Source organism: Hippopotamus amphibius, chromosome 14 (genome assembly GCF_030028045.1).
Source record: "Hippopotamus amphibius kiboko isolate mHipAmp2 chromosome 14, mHipAmp2.hap2, whole genome shotgun sequence".
NCBI classification, from domain to species: domain Eukaryota; kingdom Metazoa; phylum Chordata; class Mammalia; order Artiodactyla; family Hippopotamidae; genus Hippopotamus; species Hippopotamus amphibius.
In genome coordinates this window covers 11,772,871-11,797,853 of record NC_080199.1, presented here as the reverse complement: position 1 = coordinate 11,797,853, position 24,983 = coordinate 11,772,871, and the positions used below count along the sequence as shown (strand labels likewise).

At 42.6% G+C, this 24,983-nt stretch overlaps 1 protein-coding gene across 20 annotated transcripts in view; it reads right to left on the bottom strand.

Annotated features, from left to right (window-relative positions):
• The window catches only part of DOCK9 (dedicator of cytokinesis 9), a 279,214-nt gene that overhangs the window by 58,341 nt on the left and 195,890 nt on the right, over window positions 1–24,983 (bottom strand). For all 20 annotated transcript variants that reach the window (XR_009049021.1, XM_057707550.1, XM_057707546.1 and 17 more), the window contains 8 exons: window positions 15,581–15,727; window positions 15,294–15,377; window positions 14,472–14,583; window positions 10,827–11,005; window positions 10,471–10,584; window positions 8,392–8,512; window positions 4,166–4,299; window positions 2,050–2,164 (listed from right to left, as the gene is read on the bottom strand). Coding sequence is in view for 19 of the 20 variants with exons in the window: in XM_057707550.1 (XP_057563533.1) it covers window positions 2,050–2,164; window positions 4,166–4,299; window positions 8,392–8,512; window positions 10,471–10,584; window positions 10,827–11,005; window positions 14,472–14,583; window positions 15,294–15,377; window positions 15,581–15,727 (1,006 nt within the window). In the remaining variant the exon portion in view is untranslated. The remainder of the gene's footprint in view (window positions 1–2,049; window positions 2,165–4,165; window positions 4,300–8,391; window positions 8,513–10,470; window positions 10,585–10,826; window positions 11,006–14,471; window positions 14,584–15,293; window positions 15,378–15,580; window positions 15,728–24,983) is intronic.

Here is a 24,983-nt window from a genome sequence, read left to right as displayed (position 1 = left end):
TTTTGAAAGCCATGTTTGGCCTCTTAGACAAGATGGTGGGTCGGGGAGCTTCCATTCTTGGGGGTTTCGAGTTTAGAATCCAGAGGGACAGAGTCTGGTTACTTGAGGCTGGTCATCCTGGTGTGGTGGGAACCCAGGGAGTTCCCTGGATGCTGGGCCTCTCGGCGTCAACCTGACATCTGAGGCCACCCCAGAAGGAAGAACCAGCTGGCAGCCCAAGCGGTACCATCATGGCCGTTCCTTGCTCTGTGCTCTGGCTATTGGCTGAGGAGCAGGGAAGATAGACCTAAGCTCTATTGATATTAAGAGGTGAGGAGGCACAAGAAGGTGCAGAGAATGAGGGGCCCTGTGTGTAGAAGGTGCTCATTAAACGTGGGATGAAGGGAAGAGTAGCCACAGTGCTAGTTACACAGCTGATTTTGATGGTCTGGTTAATTATTGTAAAGGCTACTTCTGCACCACCGCATACCATATACAAAAACCAATGGTTGGTAGATACTAAGATTTAAATGTGAAAATTTAAATAATACAGCTTTTAAAGGAAATATAGGAGAATATCTTCAGACCCTGGGGGTAGGTAAAGATTTCTTAAATGAGATACACAAAAAAGTTCTAATTATAAAGGGGAAAAAGTGTAACTTGAGAGTAGTTGGAGAAAAAAAAAAGATACTCTAAAACTGTTTTGAAGAGGTTGTTGCATTTTTTAAATATGTGCCTGGCCTTCCAAAAAACTGACTTTAAAGAGTAACTGTCACGTGGATGCAAAATTTCTTCTATATTTGTTTTTTTTTTAAATAGTTATGTTCTAGTTACACATCATATTTAATATTTGAAATTAAAATATTTTAAAGAAAACTTTCAACAAAGGAAAATCAGGATCTTAATGCTGGCTAAAATTCACTACCATGATGAAACTTGAGAACTTTTGACTTAATGGGAAGAATTTCAACTTTATAACTGAAATATCAGAATAACAGCCCAGCGCTTTTGTATTTGGTCTCATTCAAACAAACAAACAAAATTACCACAAAAACAAACTCTTGTCGTTTTTTGTTAAAATAGCTCTTATAAAGTAATATACTGACAGAAGCATTTTAAGGACCAGCATGCTCCTCCTAACCTCTGAGCTGCAGGTCAGTCTCTTAGCGCTGCAGAAAAGGAGTGCAAAATAAAAGAAACACTATTTGCAGGCAGAAGTACCTTCTCCTGGATGCTCAATGCCCCACCCCCTGCCACCAGACAAGGGGGGCTTCAGGTCTCCAAAAATGGCATTTTACTTTCAAAAGAGTTCATCTTCTCTCAATGACCTTAATGAAGCTCACAGTACACTCCCTGGTTTGTTGCAGGGAAAACAGGAAGATTTTTGACCAAGATAAGAACTGTGACATTGTACCACGGCACAGTTTCATGTGATTGCTTATGTCACACAGTCAGAGCTGGAACTGTCCTGCCACGGGTATTTACAAGCTTGAAATGGTACTGATAAAGCATTAATGGTTGTGGTCATTTCTATTTAAAAATGTGGTTGTCAAGCCCTTAATCAGAAACAATCTGCCAGGATACCACTATTTCCATTATAAAACTAAATACACCTTACTTCTAATTAAAGCCAGGAATCTCATACACCCTGTAAATGGAAGAGATGCTTAGGTCTCCAACACTACATTCTCTAATTCAAGAGACTGACTAATAAAATTATACAAGTTGCCAGTAAGTTTGTTTGGACAAATGAAATTTTAAAAAAATCAAAAGCTACTTCATTTATCTGTTTCTGTCTCCTTTAGTAAAGATGTATGTCTGAGTTTAATACAAATTTTTAAAATAGGCCTTTTACATTTTAGAACTATTTTTCTAGAGTATAATAATTAATGAAAATAAATTTCCAAATTAAGACTTTTATTTCTAGCACATTTGCTAAATTAACATTTATTTCAAAGAGAGAAAATCCCTTTAAATCCTTAAACCCTTTCAACCAACTTCAAGTTTTAAAAAATAAACCTAATACTGAAACAAGGAAAGTAAAACAGATATCTTCGTTTTTTTACCTACCATCAGACATGCTTTTCAAGATGTAGAGGAAACACATCAGCAGGCTCTTAATCTCAGACTGGTCAAGTTTGTCACAGCGAACAACAGAATTTCCCAAAGTGCCACTTTGCTGGTGCTAAAGAAGGAAACACAGGTGATTTTTCTCCTTCGTTAAGGTAAAACAAAATTAGGTTCACTTTTCTCCTTTGGAAAAGAAAGATTCTTAGAATTGAGTCAAATCATACAAATCGGAAGGTATAGTGATTTGTCAACAAACTACAGGCACACCGTCACCAGATACACACAAGTGCTCATCCATGGAAGCTCTGTCTTGTCTCCTCCGCACACTCTCCCAGGACAAGCCAGAAGGCACAGACCTTTCAAGCTGAATAACCGGTCGTAGTTACTGGCTTAGTTCTGAAATGCCAAGTCAAACTTCATGCAAAAAAGTTTATGTGCTAAGATCAAACACAGAGATGATGATTCAGAACACACTGCCAAACCAAGCATATCCTCAGGAAAATGTCAGTGGCTGAAACAGCAAGTTAAGTCCAACATGCTGCTGTGGACGAGCCACTAAAGCCTGGAGCTGAGTCACTGTCATTCTGTTACATCCTAGGGCAGCCTTGAGGGAAAACCACGGGCAGGTGCCTGATAGGGACAAACATGGACACCTCAGCACAGCAGGGCCGGAGCCCCTAAACGGATGAGATCACGCCATCATCAGCTTAGCTCAACACGGCAAACTTCAGAAAGCTCAGGGCGCAGGGTGAAGGCAGCTTTGCCACTAGACAGCAGGTTCACACCACGTTCAAAACATTCACGTTAAAAAAAAATAGGACAAGAATCTCATCTCGTTTAAAAAACACTGGAAATTTAAAAATCTTCAGCTATATTTCCAACTGAAATCAGGAATTTCTTTTTTTGGCCAAATACCAAAGCAGAAAGATCAGTGAAAAAAGATCTTTCATTCAAGGTATTGGTGGGAAATTGAAAAATATATAATAAGCAGGTTTAATTAATAACACATCACAAGTGTTTTTATTACAGGAAGAAACACGATGCAATTAGTGGCAAAGCTGCAGTGCAGGTGCACCTGCCGCCCACCCACTTCATCAGCGCCGCCGGGAGAGCTCAGGCCTCCGCGCAGCGGGAGCGGGGGTGCAGCCTGCGGGGCCTCCTCCGGCAGAGGCGGCAGCGTCAGGTGGGAGAAGTCCACGGTGACTCGGTGTCTCCTGGCTGACTGGCCGCTCTCCTCCTCCTCGCCAGCACCGCGTATGACACAAGCCGAGTGCCTTCTGAGCAGCTTCTCCCTCTACGCACGAAAGCATGTCAGGGTCAAGGGAAAAGTTCGACAGGTCATGACACCTGCTCGGAGATGCGCACATCGCTGCAGGACCGCAGCTGAGGATCATCGCGGCGACGCCGGCCGTGCAACCGCGCAGGAAGGTTACGGACCTGACCCCGAGGAAGGGCGGTTTCTACGTTTCTGAGAATCAGCAATACACCCCCAAGGGGGTCACCTGTTTACTGGAACATGTGCTTGCCTATAACTTGAATAACTTAGGAAAACAGTGGCCAAGGTGAGACTAATCTATCATGGTTCCAGGTTTAAATCCAAGCTTTATCCATTTGCACAAAATTTCAAACTTAGTTATTTCAAGAAAAAATAGTTAGATATGAGGAGGATGTGTTGTGTTGGGGGCACAGTATGAGTAGAGTGATTTCAAATAAAGCCATATCCCTGCATCCTCTATATGATCAGGGAGCCAGCTTTGGATCCAAGCCCATTCGCATGGATAACTGTGTTATAAACGGTGTTCTCTGGCACACAGACCATGGGGATTCTAAGCGAGTGGCATTTTGATTTCCCTACCTGTCCAAACTGCCAGAACCACTGGCTCAAAGTTCTCCACTGTAAACAATGCCCTGATGAAATCCTGGAACAGGAATCAGGGGGTTTCAGGGAATGGGCCCCATCCTTAGATCATACTCTGATCATCTACCCCAAGTTCACTGAGTTGTTTAAGAAAAAAAAAAAGGTCACACTTAACGAACACTAGAACATGAAGCCTGTTTACTCTGGGTGAAATCCATTAGTTATAAGAAACACTTAAGTCACATGAAAAGAAATCACCTTATCCAGGGAATTGCTCTTCTCACTGTTCCTCTCTGGAAGGCTGTTCCCAGAATCTGTGCTTATGAGGGATCCTCTTGAATCAGCATTTCTCACGCTATTGATGTTTGGAGTTGAGTTTGTATATGGAGAAGCTAAACAGAAACCAACCCAAGACCAAAGATTTGGTGAGACAGAACAAAATAAAGATAAGTGCTGAGCTTTAAGGGAAACTGCTTTTAGGGCACACTTTTTCTGTGAGGAAGTTGGCTCAAGAGTTTCATTCAATTACCTCTCCTTTAAAGAACCAGGACATTTAGGATGAGATAAAAATAAACTTTGAGCTGAAACATTCAGATATAACTATCAATTCACTTATGAAAAATCACCTTTGGTTGCTCAGACTAAAGGAGAAAACGTTGTTTCAGACTGGGGTAGAATAAAGACTTCAAAAAAATTAAAAAGATAAATCCACCTCCGACTATCAAATAAAAAAACTAAACCATGCAATAAACCCACAGTACTCAAAACAGCATGCTAAGGTGCCCCAGAAAACTCTGAGAGGCGTCATGGGACATTTTAAATTTTCAAGGAAAATACAATGATACTTGACATCTGCCGGAAACAGCAGTTTCAGCCTTAGATTGTGCTACATTCCTTTCCATGACGTCATATCTCTGTGAAGCAGGGTGTTTGGTGGTTGCTATGATTAAAAGCAATTGGCGAAAATCAATGTGGAACAGGAAATGAGAATGTCAGTGAGCAATCTGGTTCCAAATCTGAGAAGCTGTGCAGCGCCCAACAGGCACGCACATCCCATTAGTAAGAAGTGTGGTTATTAAAAATAAAAATTTTTTTCTTTAAATTTATGTATATAGTTTTCAAATGCCTACTAAGTTGTTAGGTTATAAGTACTTATTAAATTATTTGGCCCTAAGTACCTAATAAACAGAATCATTAGGTGTTTCTTTTGGCCTGGGGACTCCATGAAAAAATTACTTTGATAATAAGGGTGCTGTGAACTGGAAATGTTTGGGAATCTCTGCAATAAGTAGTTATGGGCAGAAAGGAAATCTAACTTGGAAATACAATTTGTGACATCTGTTGTTAAAAAACAGCATTTTAAGGCAGGTCAGCCCCTACCTCGATACTATGGAATTTTTAAAAAGTAATAGATTGACTTCCTGCTAAGTTAAGATTTAAATAAATCACATAATTAAAAATGACTCTTAGACTTGCACATTCTGGGCTGAACCAAAACGCATGCCCCCGGCTAAGAGGCCGGGCTGGCTGTGCACACTGCAGGAGCAGACTTTCGGCGCCATGCTGCAGCAAGCTGTGAGCGCAGCCTCCTGTCCCCAAGCTGCCTTCATCTGAGATGCCTTTACCTGGCACTTCAGAACAGGCAGGCCCTTTTCGGGTTTCAGCCTGCAAATTAGCTGCCACAGACTGAGACACCTCTAAGTTAATTCCTCCCCCTCCCCAACACAGGTTTATCCACCACTATCTCTGAAACCAATTCAATGTATTAAGTATATCAGGAAAAGAAGAGCCAAGAGAATCTGAAAATGTAAGTGAAGGAGGGAACATGTAAACCACTGGCCACTGGCTGCACCTCCCCAGAACAGGAACTGTGTGATTGATTGCCACAAGGAGCAGGTAAAAACACTATGAAAAAGCTAGGGGCCTTTTTCTATACTCGGAAAAGAAACATGCCCTGTGATCAAATGACTACTGTCATCTTCCTAATATAACCGGACTTCATACTTAATGTAGAACACAGAACTCAGGAGAAAGAGGCTCTCAGGAAAGTAACATTAGACCTTAAATTCTCAGTTTTAGGCTCAATTCCAGAACGAGAGTCCTAATCTAATGCAAACAGATGGAAATGCAATGAATCAAAATCAACATGCTTAGTAGAACTACAATCCCAGTGTGTGTGTGTCTGTCTGTATTTAATATCCTGGCCCAGTGCATAGCTTTTAAAAGAAGTTTAGTTCAACTCTCCCCACTTTGTACAGACAGCAGAATGCAATACACTGAGTAGGTGGAACAAGGCACCCTGAACCTAAGAATGCATGCCTTTTAAAATGAATGTAATCTTAGAGTAGTTTTTATCCAGGCAATGAATCAGTTTTAGAAATTTTCATGCACCATGTTCCAAAGACATTTTAAAAAACTGCTGAGGGTACATTCTCAGTAAGTATGGAAATAGAATTTCCTCAAGAGATGTAAGGAGAAAGTCTGGTCTTGAAGGATAAGCACTGGGGCTAAAACTAACTGGAAGTTCCTTGATGAATAAAAGAAGAATTGCTAAAGCTACCAGAAAAAAACTGGTGAACCCAGTTCACAGGTGGAGGCTTCCCTGGAAGGCATTCCTAAAAGGAAACAAGGATTAAAGTGTTTAAAGATGGGGGGGGGGGGTATATATAAAGCCTGAGTATAAATAAGTCTGCAGTATTCAATTCCCATGAAAAGTGGATCCAGATCTTGAAATTAAAGAAAGAATGAAAAGGGACAGAATTAGTCTCAAGTGCTTTTTGTAACTTCGCCATGAACACAGAGCAATTAAAGGCCATTTATGCCACGGAAGCATGCTAAAGACACCCCCTGGCTCATCGCTATGTTCTCAAGGCATCCCAAACCCCAACAAGGTGAATGTGGAACCGGAGAATCAAGTCAGAGTCAAAACATCACCTCTTTCTACTTTCATCATTTCTACAAAGTCTTGACTCCTACAGAATACTGGTCAGAGAGGCAGAAAGTTAAGATTTAGGCTCTGGAACTCATCTAATTGGCTACTGAGAGTCTACTACAAAGCATGAACAACACTGAAGAACTGTGCATGTTATAATGGTGGTCAAACAATAACACTCAGTGTCTATCTTGCTGAGCACTACACACACTGAACTAGCTCTTCATCCCTCACCATGACTCTGTTTTTGAGATATGGATACAGGATGAAGCAGAGAGACACCCTGCCCATGGCAACTGTAAAGGGTGGAGTCTGGGTCCAAAGCCACATCTGTCTGGCTTTAAAGCCAGTGCTGTGAATCGCTGCAGACAAAGCCCCTGAAGGGACTCCTTCCCTACTCCTGGAGAGCGGCTGGGCATGTGGACAGAGCAAGGCGAAGAAGACAGGGCGTGGGCCCCACAAGAAAGGCAATGGAAACACCACATGCCAGGCTCTGCATCTGGTATGAATTAACTCATTTCATCTTTACAATGCCGAATGAGGTAAGTATGACCATGAAAAATACACATAAACATACATAAGATGAAAGATTGGTATTGGTGTTATAGGATAAATCTGAGCATTGGTGTGAGGTTTCCAATTTCATAGTGTGGCCAGTTTCACTGCCTACGTGAAATAGCACATGAGCAACAAGAACAACCCAAAAGCTAAAGGACGTAGACTCATAATGAACCACAGTCCTGCAGATTAATTAGATAAAAGGACTGCCCTCTCTTCTGCCCTATGAGTTTGTTCCTCTTTTGGATGGTCTGAGCACTAGCCACAGCAGGAGGCTTCATGTATTCAAACTGGTGTAACAGAGAGGAAGAAATACAGACAGCATAGGCCTGCGAGTGTCTGTGAGAATGTATATATATTTTTGTACCATTATCTTTATGAAGGAGCTGGTGTATGGGTTCAATTAGTCAGAATATTAGTAAGTACATTTCTCAGGCATTTTCTTATGGAAAAACTACTCAGTTTGAATCTTGATTTGTGCCATCTGTTTTCCTCCCTATGGGGGCTGCTCTAACATTATTTCAGATAGAAAAAATATTCTAGGAAAGAAGATTTTAGAAAACTAATTTCAGGGTTGTATTCTAGCCATAAACCAGTATCTCCTTCAGGAGTTACTCTGTCACATTTCATCTAAATCGTTAACACTACAAATAAATCCTACCCACCACACACACACCTGCAAAGATTTTCTTTTCCTAAAAGCATAAACAAACCGATTTGAAGATTTAAAATGAAAAATTAACATGCGTTAAACAAAAAGCAAACAGGACAGATATGTGATTAAGCGTACTACATCTGGAATTGCTGAGAATCTGTGATCTTTATTTCAGTGTAGAGCTACGTGGTTTCAGAGGTGAGGAGCAAAGTCAGGAAAAGAATATTTGAAGCAGAAACCTAAGACTTCAAAGCTCTGATTTAAAAGCTAACAAACGACTGGATTAAAGACGCTTTCCGAATAAGACCAGAGAGAAGCAGGTCACAGCCCCAGCATTACCAATGCCAGAGATGGCACCAAAGAGGTCCTTGTGCAGGCTGGCGTCCAGCGTGCTCCCAGACTTCTGCGGCGTCACTAACGGGTTCACAGCTGGCAAAGTGAGGGATTCCTCCTTCACAGTCTGTCATGGGAGAGAAAGACAAGAAATAATTAAAGATGATTTTAAAAGATTCATCGACTGTTCTTGGAATTGTGAGGGCAAGAACAGGACAGAACAGCCTGGCATGTTAAAGGTGCCTGAGCGGGAGGAGGACGGCGGGGCACTGGGGGGGGTGTGGATCTGGGAAGGAGCAGGAGGAGGGAGCACGGGGCACTTCAGGTCTGAGGTGGGCAGAGAAACCTTGGCCCATGGAGTCCTGTCTTTCCCCAGAAGGGCCAGCACCTTTCCCTTTCCAGAGCTCTGATGCCCAACAATTCTTTAGATTATTTCAGTATGTTTCTTCCTTCAGAAGAAGCCTCACGTGCTCTAGCTGGAATGCTGGTTTTTTTCTCTCACATCAGACAGCCTCCCAAATGAGCAACAGTGACCTAAGAACAGCAGTGGTGAAGATCTCTGCAAGGTGGGAGCTTCGGGTGAACTCTCAACCAGGGGAGAAGTTATGTTCACTATGAAGTTATGCCATAAAAGGGGTTTTACTTTGGGGAAAGCCAAAGAAAAAGCTGGTGTTCATTTTTCTCAGGATTGAAGCAGTATAGGGTAGCTTTACACCCTGAAATACTTATTCTGACTAGAAAAGCAGACAGGTTTAGAGAATACACATGTGAAATACAATGTTGCAGAGGGTGAGATCTGTGTGGTGCACTCCAGGTAAGGACAGTGAACATTCAGCTCTTTGGAACTACCATTTACCGCAACGCACCATCACATAGGAGATGTGCTCAGAGGTGAACATGTATAAAAAACGGGACAAAGCACCACTGTTGGGGGGAAAAGGGACAGAAACACATACAAGGAAGCTCCCCCGGTGTGTGCCGTAATGACAGAGTGGTAAGAGGAACAATGGAGCCAGTTTATGGGTCAGGAATATAGACACTGCTGAACTCCTAACCCTGTCCAAATTAATGGCAGACTGTCTCCAACCAAAACGTCTCAAGATCATTTCTGGCATCATCCTTCAGTCAACTAAATTCCCAATATATTCTTAAATGACTGCATAAAACTAAAATAAATTAAGGTGGTCAGTTTGGGGAGTCACTCACCTTGGCCCCCCTAACATCCAGTCTGATTATCTTTCTAATTTTACAGACACAGAGAAACTTTAGCCCAAAGAGGTGGCTTTTCCAAGACTGTGTAGTATGTTACATCAGAACTGGGGCTAGCATTGAGCTCTCATAACACAGAGGTTAGAACCATGATTTTAAAAAATAAATAAATAAACTCCTTCCTCTATAAATTTTTGTTGGGTACACAAAGAAGATCCTGAAATCTTACAAGAAAATGAGCCATCAGGAAAGCATGGCTTTTTATAATAATTTTTAACAAGAGTTGAAGGTTTACTGATTGACCCCATCTTAGCCAGAAATGCAATTTACCAAGATTACTGTAGGTTACGATGGTTTTAGGGGCAAAAAAAGGAGAGGTGCATAGTTGAATAGTGTCCCTCCGAATGCATATCCACCCTGAACCTTAAAATGTGACCTTATTTGGAAAAAGGGTCTTTGCAGATGTAATTAAAATGTAAGATAAGATGATGAGGTCACCCAGGATTAGGGTGGGCCCTAAATCCAAGCACTGATGTCCTTATAAGGACAGGACAGGACACCAGAGACACAGACACACACCAGGAACACCATGTGAAGACAGAGGCAGAGATTGGAGTGATGCAGCTATGAGCCAAAAAAGGCAAGGATTTCAGGCAACCATCAGAAGCTAGGAGAAAGGCACAGCACCAACTCTTCACCCAGAGCCTCCAGAAGGAACCAACCCAGCTGACACCTTGATTTTGGATTTCTGGCCTTCTGACTGTGAAAGAATAAATTTCTGTTGTTTCTGCCCACACAGTTGGTGGTACTTTGTTAGGGCAGCCACAGGAAACACACACACACACAGGCTGTGTCTCTGTGAATGTGCTTACGTACACTGCCGGGGTTCACGGGGAAGGGAGACACATCTCTCACGTTGATCCGCTGGACATTCTCAATCAGCAGACCGAACAGAGGCAAGTAGAGAGTGGCTATCCTGGCTTGATGGCTCTGAAAGAAAGGCGTAAGGGGCAAGTTCATCCCGGGCTCTAAGAATGTGATGATGGACTGAGCTAGCACTGGCCATCTCCTATATTTGGATCCTTCCTATAAAGGCTGCTGTTAGATTTTCTTGCATAAACAGAGAAAGTCTTAGTGCTGTTACCACTAATTTTCTAACTGCATATTTCTTTATATGATTCAAAATGAAGGACATTTATCAATCATATTTCCTTCCATTAGGGAACACTCACCCTGGAAGCATATCTGTCATCGAAAGAATGCTTTATGAGCAGGTTCTTGAGCACACTGATGGCGATCAGCCGCACCTCCCTGAACTCCTGGAGGGCGGTGCCCACCTCCCTCAGCAACAGTCCCACCAAGAAGTGGTTTCTGCAGAACTCATCCGTTAGTGCGTAGTCAAGCTGGAGATCTGAAATGAGGACAGAAACTGCCTTAGTTAGAAAGGATGTAACACTCTTTGAATGAAATAAAAACCAAGTCCACCCTCTGCTTTCATCCTCCCTTGTGTGTGTCAACAGGTGGTCACATCTGGCTTTCAAGGGGAAATAGTAAAATCCTGCTCTGCATTCCAAAGTGAAAACAAAATTTAAATACAAGTAAATGCACTGGATTTTGATTTTAGAAGGTATTGCATGCTACATAATTCTTAAGTTAGTGAATAGTTTTAGTACCAATTTTTAGAATATAGAACAGCATGTAACATTACAAATGTAATTTTGTTATTGATATGAAATTTAAAAATGAAACTGTAGTAACTGACAACATTATAGAGGAGTAATCTGTGCATACACATAATTAAAGAATAAATATACGTGGTCTATAGTGTTCTTCACTACGTGAGTTCATTTATCTATTTCCTGGTCATTAATGGCCATATACTCCCATTAAAACCCAATGTGTCGGGCTTCTTAGGTGGCGCAGTGGTTAAGAATCTGCCTGCCAATGCAGGGGACATGGGTTCAATCCCTGCTCCAGGAAGATCCCACATGCCCCGGAACAACTAAGTCCATGCGCCACAACTATTGAGCCTGTGCTTTAGAGCCCATGAGCCACGACTATTGAGCCCATGTGCTGCAAATACTGAAGCCCACGCACCTAGAGCCTGTGCTCCACAACAAGAGAAGCCACAACAATGAGGATCCTGCGCACCACAATGAAGAGTAGCCTCCACTCACGGCAACTAAAAGAAAGCCTGCGCACAGCAACAAAGACCCAACACAGCCAATAAAATAACTAATTAAAAAAAAAACAACCCAATGTGTTTAAAATGAACAAGTTAGCATATAACCTATTTATTTTGCTATCACAGAAGATCTTATTTAATCTAGAATTTTCTAAAATATACTCTTAAAACTTCTGTACCTCAAAAAGCAAATAGAAAACTAATATAAATTAGAACTAAAATGCACAAAGCACCAAATCAAACTAGTAAGTCATCAGCAAGCTAAGTGACAAGACTGAAAAAGAGATACAAGCAAACATGAAACCCACTGAGGGCGGGTAAATAAAAGCACCTAAACATCACACTCCGAAGCTGAAATACACCTTTCCAGTAAGCTGTGGCTTGGACTTAAATTCTTACACTGAATCCATTGTTAGCGGAAAATCTATAGGCCTCTCTTCTGACTTTAATACCATGGAAGATAGTTGCTTCTAAACCTATTCAAAGTCTGACCCAAATCCTATGAACCCTTTAGCAGAAGGAAGGGAAAGAGTGTTCATCTTTCCAGAATACTTATGTCCACTGTTTAAGATTTTTAAGCCTAGTTTATTGAAAAGACAGTTCACAGCTTGAATTCACATGAACTTCTTAGAAGAAAACTATTTATGGGTTTAACTATACACATGTGTGTGTGTGCGTGCAGAGTGAGGAGTGGAGGAACAGGTGAGGAGGGTGAGAGGAAGGAGAGTGCTAAAATAAACCAAAACTTTATTCCTATCAGTGCAGTTATGTAAATTATCTGTAGCTGACCCAAGCCACCTGCCTAGGACAGTCCTTCTGGCTGCCAAATACCCTCACAGTCTACTAAGAGCTTATGCAAGTCTGCAGGGTACCTGAAGGGTCTCCTCCTCACTCCTCACTCAGTTCTGCAGGATAGACAAATGGGCCAGTGGGGAAGATGGGCGTGAACACACATTCACGGCCCAACCGCCAGGCAAAGAGCTGTCCTCAGGTCAGAGGAAAAGACAGTCACGGTCCCCAAGGAGAGGTGGGCTAGCAACTGACAGTGGGGTGAGGGAGGGTCTGGGGTGCAGGGCGGGGAGCAATTCACTCCAGGTGGGGCGCCGGGAGAGGTGAAGGGGAGACCTGGTCAGCCCACATCCGAGATGCTGAGGGACTGGCCGGGAGGAAGATGGGGATCCGGGAGGTGCTGTGTGAGGCTGAGCAGTGTCAAGGGCCTGCCATGGGTGAGGAGCTGGGACCGGCAGGTTTGTCTGGCATGTGGGGAACAGCGCGGGGTGGGAAAGACAGGTGGGCTGGGTTGGATGGGAGATGCTGAATAGCCCAGAATGCTCAACCCCTCGCCTTCTTCATTTATCACCACAAAGTCACCTTCTCAGTGAGGCTTTCTCCTGGCCACCTGATCACAAATGCCACCCCATTTCCTACCCCCTTCCCTTGCTTTATTTTTCTCTCCTTAGCACTTATCACTGTCTAACGTTTTACATATTTCACACAGGTAAGGCAGCCGGGGATTTCATCCTTGTCCACGACGGTATCCCAGGGCTAGGTGTAGTGGTGCTGGGCAAACATTTGCTGAGTGCATGAGAGCCGACTTTAGGCCACAGTCTCCCTTCTTGCTCTTTAAAGGGCAGTTCGAGTCTGTTTTGGGTATTTAAGGTATTTATGTCTCTGAATGAATTCCTTTGTGTGTTTCTCTCTGAATTTCAGAGTCAGTTGATTTAGGTGTCATTAACAGCTTGGTGGCATCCTTCCACTTTTTCTCTCCTTTAGCATAAATAATCCTGAGCACATACACACAAGGCGCTAAACATTACTTGATAGACCCAAGAGACTAATTTGATTCATTTGACTTACTCAATGAAGACAAAGAAATCTCTATGAGCTTAATTCTCTTCCAACTCAAAAAGGATACAGAACAGTTGATGAAGACTCAACATGCAAACATAAAAAGCACGTGTTACTCGTGACGTAGATTACTGCTACTGCTATAAACAAGGACTATGAAAATGGTGGAATGATACATTTTTGAAGTGAAGTAGGGCTTTTTGTTTGTTTGCTTGACTACTTAAAGAAACATCCTTGAGGAACTAGTGACCTCAGGAGCAAAAAACAAGATCCCAGGAATGTTATGGCAATGTCTTAGCTACAGTGAGAACACATTCACTGGTTTATCGTGAATTTTAAAACAGATCCAAGTATACGGGAAATGCCTAAGTGAACAGCATATGTAAGCATTTCAGCAATCACTTGCATTCTTTTTCTTTTAAAGGACGAAGATGCAAGAAAGCAAGCATCACACCCCACACCTACCTACAGGAGTGTCATTTGACTCCACAGTTGGTGAAAGAAAAGCTAATTCATGAGAAAAGAAGAAAAGTGAAACAAATAAAAATAAACTACAATAAATAAAATGAATTTCTATTGTTTAAGCAATGGAAGTTTTCAATGAAGAAGAGTCACACTGGCATAATCTGTGGTCTGGTAAGTTTGCTAAAAAAAAAGTAAGTTCCTATATAGCATTTTATCAATTTTTTTTACAAAAATGGAAATCTAACAAGAAAAAAGATTAACTCATCTATGAAAAATATCAGATAATTCTAATGTCACGTGAATTAATTCTCTTGTCTTATGAAAGTGAATGGCTCTCTTTCTGAAAAGACTAGGATTAACATATTTAAAGATATATTACCTTGATATCTTTGAATCCTGCCTTTTGCAAACGGCATTGGTAAGTTCAGAGGGATATAATGTTCATGACTGCACACCACCCGGAGAAATTCAAATTTGTATTCAAAGAGGGTCTGCAGGAAAAAAGTGGTTAGTCATAAGTTAAACACCTCGGTGGATACCTTATACAGCCTCCTGAAAAACCTACTGGGAATCACACACCCATCTTTAGCCTCTTCCCTGTCTTAGAGCCGCACACTCTAGGCTATTTTACAGAGTTCAGAATGGCTGCAGGGATTTGTTTAAAAATTGGGAACACATTTCATCAAACAATGTCCTCCACTAACTTTTAGGGCATTTATTATTGATGCTCCTCCTCCTTCAATAAAGGATTTCAGGCAGCTTATAATTACAGACACAGATTCAAGGCAATAAAAAAAATGCAGAAGGCAGAGCTTTGAAATAGACACTCAAGGGAAGAGACAGATAATTCTACCAGAGAAAGGCTACATGATTACTTCTGTTACCTTGTTAAATAAACTATGATTCAAAACACATACACTTTTAGTTTTGCAGCTGAGAAGTCATTTCAGGTATTTATGAGAAAAATCAATAGGTATGTTTACAATGCATTTGGAATTACTGTGCCCCTAATATCTCACATATTAATGCAAGTACTAGTTAGTATCTCCAAGAGAGGGGAGTGAATAGTGCCTCCGGGACTGAAAGAAAATTCTGATGTGAACCCAAGGAATAGGTGTATATCCGGATGTGACTCAAAGAGACAAAAAGAAGTGTGTAACACACACACACACACACACACACATATGCACACACAGGATACCTTAGGATCTCCAGGAGCAAAGCAGCTGATGTAGTTGTTGATCTGCTTAAAGACAAAGCCTCTGTCCATGAAGGTAAAACATCTCTGTGGAGGAAAAAACCCACAAAGGTAAGTATTTAGGCTTTTTTGGAAAGCTGGGTTCAAATCTGCATTTACTGTGAATAAGTTTATCCTCTGGCATAAAAACCTGCCATCAACATTCACTGAGCATCTATATGTATGCGTCACTCTGCTAGAAAAAGCACATTAGGCACTTGGCGGACACCCTCTCCCCTGGAGGCTCCCACCTTGATGAACACAGCCAGGCTATGATTCGCATTCTTAGACGCCTCTGGGTTATCTCGAAACTTCTGAGTGATGTGTGGCATCAGCATATTCACAACAGTTTCCACTGCATGATGATAGGATGCAGGAAATCTCTGGTTTCGCAATAACTAAAAAAGATTGAGAGCAAACATTTATTGTTTTTTAAGTTGCAACCTTTGAGAGGGAAAAAAAAATCTCATCCCTGAGTTCATTTCAAAAACCCAGGGCTCTCATCTTATTTATCTGAAATTAGATAAAATAAATTATTCTTTCTTCTCTCAGAGAACTCTATAAGTATTCTAATACTTCAAATAAATCCTGTGGATCAGGTCTGAGATCTTAGACCTCAGTATGATAAAGACCATTGTTGGAGGTATTTAAAAAAATGTGGAGATGCACCTTTACTTCCAGAGATTCTGATTTGACCTGCATTTTTACTACATTTTACTTTGAATCTAATGCCTGTTCCTTTCAGAGATTTCTTTAGAAAACACTGGCTTAGGTTTAAGCCTAAAGTATTCAAACCGAACATACATAGAATGGTGATTGTATGTCACTAGTTGAAACCGCTTAGAAGTCCTCTTTAAATTAATTTTACATAATAATTTTTCCCCATCAGAAATGCTTACCTAAGAAATTACACACAGATCACTTGGCAACTAGCTACCACTTACCATATGTCTTCCACACATCAGGCACTGCAGTAGATATTTTTATGCACTTTTTCATTAAATTCTTAAACACCCTCATTTTATAGAGAATCAGAGAAGTCAGGAAAATGTGTCTTCATTCACATAATTAACAACAACAAAGATCCAAACCCAGATCTACAATGAGTTCAAAGCCTATGCCTTCTGTTCTGTGTTGCCGTGCTGCCCGTCTCCTGCCCCAGTGTGAAGCGGGCTGTACTGGACGCACTGTGATGTTTATCCATGCGTGCACATGATTCCAGCAGCCACAACAGGGGGCGTTTTCATCCCCATGTTACAGATGAGGAAAGTGAAGCCTGGAAAGATTCAGTGAAGAATACTAACTGACCTTCAATATCCTTTCTTTCCTTCTCCCTTTCAGTGGTGAACTCCTGGGTTTTACAGGGGTACATGGCTGTCTTTGGAGACTACATTTCCCAGCATAACTTGTGGCAAGATAATGGCCATGTGACTAGTTCTGGCCAATGGGCTGTAAGAGGAAGTGATGCCTGCCTTTCCTGGCCATGCCCATAAAAGGAGCTGCTTGCCTTCCACGTCCTCTTCTTTGCCACTGCCTGGAATGTGGGGTGGTGGTAAGCCAGCTTCTCAACCATGCAGACAAGGGTGACACCTAGGCTGGGTAATTGGATAGGGCTCAAGTCCCTGAATGACCTTGGGGGACAAGCTCCCCACTGTTTGAGCTGCCTACTGGTTCATAATTTTCCCAAAGAGAGAAATGAACCTTCTGTCTCATTTAAGCCACTATTATTTCAGCCTATTTTGGAGCAGCCAAACCAGTAGCCTAATATCAAACAAATAGTATTTTGTAAAACTAGAACTGGAGCCTAGGTATTTATGCTATGAAAACAGTATTATTTTATGCATTAAATACCAGAACGATTATGAAATTTTAAAATGCCAGCTTTACAATAATCTCAGTTCTCAAACCAATAACAGGATGATCACTGTAATTTTATATATAAACTCAAGGATCCAGGGAGGGAAGGATCAAATCATAAGAATTTGAAGTTTACTTACTTTCAAAAACAGAGCACTAAAATTTGGAATTCCAAAAGGATTTTGTTCCTTGTCTGCAAACCAGCAACTCTATATCCTGAGGTGTCAGCCTCAATAGATGATCAGTTCCCAGGACCCCAGGCAAGGCCAACTCTAACCATCAGGCATGACTGCCAGCTATGTGAGCCAGCCACTCCTAAAAAAGAGGTCTCCCAAGAAAAGCCCTCAGAATAGGGCTGAGTCAAAAGCTGTTTCAACCATGAAGAGTGGATGGGGAATTCTATAATGGAAGGATGCGGTGGACCCCATGGAACCTATTAGTCAATATTATAATTAAAAGTGGGACAACTGGACATCCTATGCCTCCTGATGTGATACAGTAGCACCAGTTAAGGTGTGTCCTTGCCACAAAGAAAGTCAAACCTGAATGGAATTAAGTCTCTAGATATCACTCTACAAGTTTCCAGAGACAGAGGGTACAGAGAATCACGTCACATATCATGCAAGGTTACACTCGGTCAAATCTAGGATGTGGGAAATTCTGCAGGACAAGTGGCCTCCTTTCTTCAACAAATATACTGCATTAAAAAAAACAAACAAATGGAGAGGGAACAGTGTGAGCATCCAAGAAACTTCAGGGACACATCAACCCAATGCCATGTGTAGACGATGTTTAGATCCTGATTCAGACCAACTATAAAATGACATTTTTGAGACACCTAGGGGAAACTGAAAACAGACGGGGTGTTAGATGATAATAAAGAAATATTGCTAACTTTATTTAATGTCATAATGGTGCAATGGTTATTCTTTTTTAAAGGCTTTATCCATTGGATGTTATACACTAAAGTTTCACAGATAAGATGATAAAATATTGGGGAATTGCTTTTAAAATACTCTAGGGAAAAAAGCATGAGGGTGAATACATAAAGCAAGACTGGCAGAGTGTTGACAACTGTTGAAGCTGGGTGGGTGAGGGGCACATGAGAGTCATTAAACTCTTCCCTTTCCTTCTATTTTATGTATTTCTTTTTTATATTTAAAGTATACAATTTGATTTTTTTCTTATTAGTAATGTATATATGGCAATCCCAATCTCCCAGTTCATCCCACCCCAACCCCCCCACCCCCTTATCTCCTGCTTTCCCTACTTGGTGTCCACATGTTTGCTCTCTACACGTGGGTCTCCGTTTCTGCCCTGCAAACCAGTTGATTTGTACCACTTTTCTATATTCCGCACATCCTTTTATTTTTATTTTAAAATTTTCTATAATAAACTTTTTTATTAAAAGGAAAGAAATGTGGTGAAGAATGGTGTATAATTAACATACCAACCAACCAACAGTGCTGCTCAGGGGTTAGGAGATGACAACTCCATGCCTCGGAAGGGTGAGATAAAGCTCTCCCTGCAGTGGCAAACAGCTACTGTCAAGAGTCCTAATCTGGCAACAAAGCAGTGAGGTAAGACACACACGGAAGGGTAATAAAGACTGAAGTAATGAGATGATTTTATGGGGATTACTATAAACAGAGACAGAAGAACATGGTCTAGCCTAACGAGCTGATGTCTTGGGGGGTGAGTATATAAGCTCTGGCTTGGAGGAGAGGACGCTAAGACAGCAGGAGACTTCTCAGCCAAACAAAACCCACCTCCTGACCAGGTCCTGCTGCAGGATCTCCCCTCGGCACTGCTGCAGCATCCGCAGCGGCCCGGCCACCACCATCTGCGCCTCCAACAATGCTGCCGGTGCGGGGTCTGCCTGCCCAGCACCTGCCCATACCTGATCTGCCTCGTGCCCCCAACCCTGCTGTGAGCCCGACACCTTTGTGCTCTCCTGCTGGCTGCTCAGCTCCGGCCACCGCCCCTGGCCTGAGTGGGATCTCCTGATAACCCACACTCAGCCTTGCAGCGAAGGGCCCTCGGAGCCAAGTCTCTGCAGACGCCAGCGAGGGGCTACACCAAATCCTCCGCCATCTGTGTGCCACACCCACCGCCGCCCAAATCGCTGCCCACTGCACATCGCACAAGCCTTCACGTGCTCGATGCTTTGCTCCTTGCTGTGTTCTTCTCCTCTCTTGGGTTTAGAGACCTCTCTTCTACAGGCTACTTCACTGCTCAGTGAATTATAATAAATAAGACTACTAGCTAATAAACTGCATTTTTCTGGCTGAGCAAACAACAACAACAGAAAAGTAATGGGGAGGACAAGAAATGTGCAAACACCATTCCCAGCAGTCTGAAGGTACTCCCTCTTCCTGAAATCCCTACATCACTTCTCTCTTTTCTCCTACAACTTCTTTCCTTCTCCTGTCTCCTTGTTATTTTCATTTGCACAAATCAGTCTTCTCTCTAGCATCTCTGTGTTTATTTTTCTCTGTACCCTGCCAGTGCCACATCCTTAAAGGGAAAAGGTGTGCCTTCCCCTCTGTGCCAGCTCCACGTGGACGTGGTGGTGACCCAGTCAGATCAGGAGGACAAGCAGCCCTCCAGGTGGACAAAGGAATGAGATGGACAGAGTCTGGGCCTCCATAACTTTGTGGAGCAAACCCCCATACTACCCTGGACTTTCCTGTGAGAAGAAATAAGCTTTTTTTCTTGTTTGTCAATATTATTTTAGATCTCTGTCACAGCAGCCGAACCTATAGCCCTAAAGCATAAGATCTCCCAAGAATAACTGATCACCTCCCTGGTAAACCATGTTCTGATTCTCTCTTTCAAAAGCTCCATTCCACTATATGCTCACATTTAATATCCAGGTGGCCTTTTACCCCCACTCAAATCTGACTTCACTGTGTTATAAGTCAGATTTATTGAGGTTTAATTTACATACACTAAAATTCACCCTTTTAAGGTACACAGTTGGGTTCATCTGAACAAGTGAATACAGCTGTGTAACCACCACCACAGCCAAGACACAGCCATTTCTAACACCCAGAAAACTTCCTCTTGTCCCTTTGAGTCCCTTCCCCAATGCCGACCCCTGGAAACCACCACTGTTTTCTGTCCCTGTAGTTTTCCTTTTTCTAGAATGTCATACAAACTCATGCAGTGTGTAGTGTATCATGTATACGTGACCACAGTGATCTCCTTCATGTAACATAATGCTTTCAAGATTCATCCATGTTATTGGATGGAAATCAAGTCAATACTTTATTCCTTTTTATTACTAAGTAGTATTTCATTGTATGGAGTTACCACAATCTATCATTCACCAGTTAGCGGACATGTCCAGTTCCGGGCTACTATGAATAGAGCTGCTATGCACATTTGCATACAGGTCTTTGTGTGGATGTATGTTTTCACCTCCCTTCAGTAAATACTGAGAAGTACAACTGCTGGGTCAAATGAGTGGTTCTGTCTTGACGCCTTCTCTGACGCACTCATAATGGTTTGCATCCTCATCCTCAACTCCACTTCATCCCTCCCAATGCCAGTTCCTCCTCAGCATCACCAGAAAATGTCATTTCATATTAGTGCAGTTAGAGAGCTAAAAAATACATCAATAAAAGACATATACACAATGACAGGTGCATTAATCTGTTCCACAGACTATTTAAACTCCAGGAAGAAGGTAGACTCATTGGTACAAAAGTTTCCAAAGCACCCTGCTAACATTTACACTCTCTCATCTTATCACTACCCTGCCCCTCCATGGGCTCTACCAAATCGTCTGCCACCTGACCACAAAGCTCCCCCAAATAATCCTTCTAGGCCCAGGTAAAATTCCAGCTCCAGCTCCACATGCCTCTCCTATCGTGTTGGAGCTCACACGTACACCTTTCTGCACTCTCCTCTAACTGCATGTTTTCCTTCTCCAAGGACTCTGTGAGCTTCAAGGTTGAGGACGCACCCTCCACTCCATCTGCATTTCTCCTCAGTGCTCTACACAGGACAAACACTGTTTGAAACACACACTCATGGATGGAAGTATGGCTATTACCATTCTGCCAACATGTATGTATGGAATTCACACGTGGTTTAGGGGGAGTCCAGGCCGTCCACTTAGAACATAAACCACACTATCCTTCTTTCACTCTTCAAATGAAAGCTCTTTCCTTGCTCAGTTAAGGCAGAAAATGGTTGAAAGCTAAACAACTGACACTTAAGGCTAGATATACATCCTGTCCACTGCCAGGTTTCCAGCTTCCCTGAGGAGCACCTGTGGAACACTAACAGTTTGCTTGATTCGGTGTAGGAGGGAAGGAAACTCAAAATGAGTCTGCCCAAAGTATAGTTGCTAAAAATAAATGACAGAAAAAAGACACCTAAAATATGCTGACCTTAGAGGCAGAGTGGGGTCGGGGGTTGGTAACTCCTCCGGAGGCCCCAGTGAGGCCAGTTTTGTATTTTTCTCAAAAACTACTTATAAATTCTAAGCACATCACCTATAAAACACTCAAGTCTGGCAAAGTCATATATAATCAACCCAAACTTTGCAGGTCCATCTGCAGTAGAAAATTGATTATTTTAGATGCTAGTTCAGAGAGAGGCCCTGATTCACAGCTCTCCTCTGCAAATGTAGCAAAGTGTCATTTGATCGGCTGGGGACAGGACGGTGGACATATATACACGGTTGCCTCCATCTTCAGCATAACAGGGTGCAGATTTATCCCTCCCCATATATGAGCATCAGATGGAACAACCCCACCAGCACTGGGAATGGAAAATGAAGGCCTCAGTTCAATACACACTATGCCCCCAAATGCTGATCCACGGCAGACATCCTTGGGCAGGGCGCCTTCAGCACCACTGAAAGCACCGTCTGTCTCTCACATGAATCCATGGCCCAGGTGCCCCTACAAGACAGTTGTGTGCCTGTTTATGGCACGTTAAGACAGACTCACCAATGAGGAAAAAAGTCAAGGTCACGATTTTAAATACATTGGATTATATTGACAATCTACAGCCTAAAAATAGAAAAACTCTGAGGGGATTTGATCATGATTCTGGAAATCATGAATGGTACAGAAATGGTGAATATGAACTTGTTCCCTAAATCCAGAATGCAGGGATCGGGGACTAGAACATATAATTCTTAAGATGTAAATATAAGACAAACATTAAAATAACTAATTCAAACATATAAAACTCATTACTCCTAAGATATGAGACAAAGTGAATGCAGGCTTCAAAAATTGTGAGAGAAGTTCCTAGATCAAGGTGTGGTTTCGGGGAAGGGTGGCATGATTTAGGGGAAGGTTGCTATCTTGGGTGACATGGAAGCAGAAGTCACAGGGGAGCCCCTCTAAAAGTGAACAATGTCAAACTCCCCAAAGTGGTGAGTAGGTGTTTTGAATCCCTTTTTATAGTAAATTATGTTACGGTTAAGCTTTCTCCTTCTGGATGCCTGTATTTCTCTTCAAGCTGGATAATTTTAAAATAAACTGCCTCTAAAAATTCTCTGAATGTTGTTTTGGGACCAGGATATAATTAACTTCAGAGCAGGTTGTGCATGGCAGCATTTGAGTGGTTTGTGTAAAGTTCCAAGGACAAACTATTTCCCTGTGGCGTGGGGGAATCGGGTTACAGGCAGGGAGTGGCAGAACACTTGGGAGAGGCTGATTCTGACTGTAGCACGATTCTGCTCTGCTCAGCTGTGTGGCCATGTGGACAGGTCACGCCGTGGGTCTAGACTGCCGTCTCTACCTCTGTGAAATAAGGGGGGAAGCTGGACCAGAAGGCAGCCTTCCTGTCCCTACTGACCTTGAAGTTCTATGGTTTAATTTGGCATCTTGAGAAAAGAACACACACAATTAAATTCCTTTATGAATTTTCTATCACAGTTCTCAGATAGGTGACACTGATAGTTGATTTTAAATACATTTCTCGGGACTGTTTCAGAAGCGTTCCTTACCTCCTTGACCGCAGCTCCTGTGGTCTAACCACACACTTTCCCATCCGAACACCATGCAGGCACAAACCTTACTACATTTCACTGCATAACCTCTGAGCCTGGCACATAATAAGGGCTCAATGAATACTTTCTGAACAAATCAGTTATTTTTAAAAATATAATTGAGTCACCAATCTCTCTGAAGTGACCCAATTTATTGAAAGACAAAAGGAATAAAAAATTCAGTAGGACCACGTTATGAACTGAATTGTGTCCCTGTCCCCGATCTCACCCCAACTTCACATGTTGAAGCCCTAACCCTACCTCAGCATGGGACTGCATGTGGAGAGAGGGTCTTCGAAGAGGAAATCTGAGGTCATCAAAATGAGCCTTAATTCAGCAGGACGGGTGTCTTATAGGAAGAGGAGATCAGGACACATACACAGAGGGAACACCACGTGAGGAGACAGGGAGAAGAAGGCCACCCACAAGCTAAGGAGAGGGGCTTCATAAGAAACCAACCCTACAGACAGCTTGATCTCAGACATCCAGCCTCCAGAATTACAAGGAAATAAATTTCTGTTGTTTAAGTCCCCTGGCATGTGGTACCTGTGATGGCAGCCCCAGCAGACAAAGACAGGCCTGGAGCCTATCTTGAACAGGACATCTTTAACAGAAAGGCAATATAACATTGTGTGTGTGTGTGTGTGTGTGTGTCCACGCACCCCTGTTGAGCTGCACACTGCCAAGTAGACAATCTGCTAGATTTTTTCCTTGGCAGGCTGTGCTGGCATGATTTAGATGGTGCGTTACTCTGTGGAAGGCAGGGCCCACCTCCATCTGGCATCTGCCTGTGCACTAAAATTGGATCTAAAAGAAAAAAGAAAGAAAAAAAAAAAGGAAACCTCCTGATCAGGCTCCAGCACCAGCTCTACTAGAAGAAAGCACAGCCTTAGGTTGTGAACCATCACCTTCCACCTGACAAAATCCACTGGCCTTTCCCCTGGCTTCTTCCACATCCACATCCCTTGTCCAGGGGGCCTAGATCTTGAGCCTCCCTCCCTGGGGCTCCACCTTCCTTTCCACATTCGCTGCTGGGCCCCAGGACCACTGCTCCCTACACGAGCGCCTGATGCCCCCGACCACACTCCCTGAGACCCTGCTCCTGTACAGCTACAATGCAGTGCGGGACCCCAAGAATCTCAGAAGCAATTCTGCCCACAGCCACTGGGTTCACTGAGTTGGAAATCTGTAAATATTTATCTACACTGAGCTTCAGTCAGCCAGCGGTGGCATCAGTCCAGAGTCTGTTCATCTCGAGGCAGAGGCCAGTGGGAATCAGGGGACAGCACGGGGACCTATAGTGTCACACAAACCAAGGCACCGTGGGGAGGAGGCGTCAGGGGAGACGGAGTTGTCTCCAAATCCACTAATTGGCACAGAGGCCGTGTGGTCATATCAGACTTTCCTATCTAAGTTCCTGAGAAACCTCTACAATGTTCAAGATATTTAAGAAACATTGGGTAATTACATTTCAAATAAACACTGAAACAGATACTCCTTTTTCAACAGATGTGAAGATTTCCAAGCTACTAAAGGAAAAGACAGATTTCTTCCTGGATTTAATACCACAGTGCTCCACAAGTATGGACTCTGTAGTCAGACTGGTCACAGAGCCTGGCTCCCTCCATTCACTGCAGCATGGCCCTGGTCTCAGCTTCTTCATCAATAAAATGAGGACAAGACTAGTACTTCCCCGATAGGGTTGTTATAAAGCTAAAATGCCCTACTACTTGGAAAGGCCCTAGAACAGCACTGTGACTGGCACACAGAAAGCAGTAGTA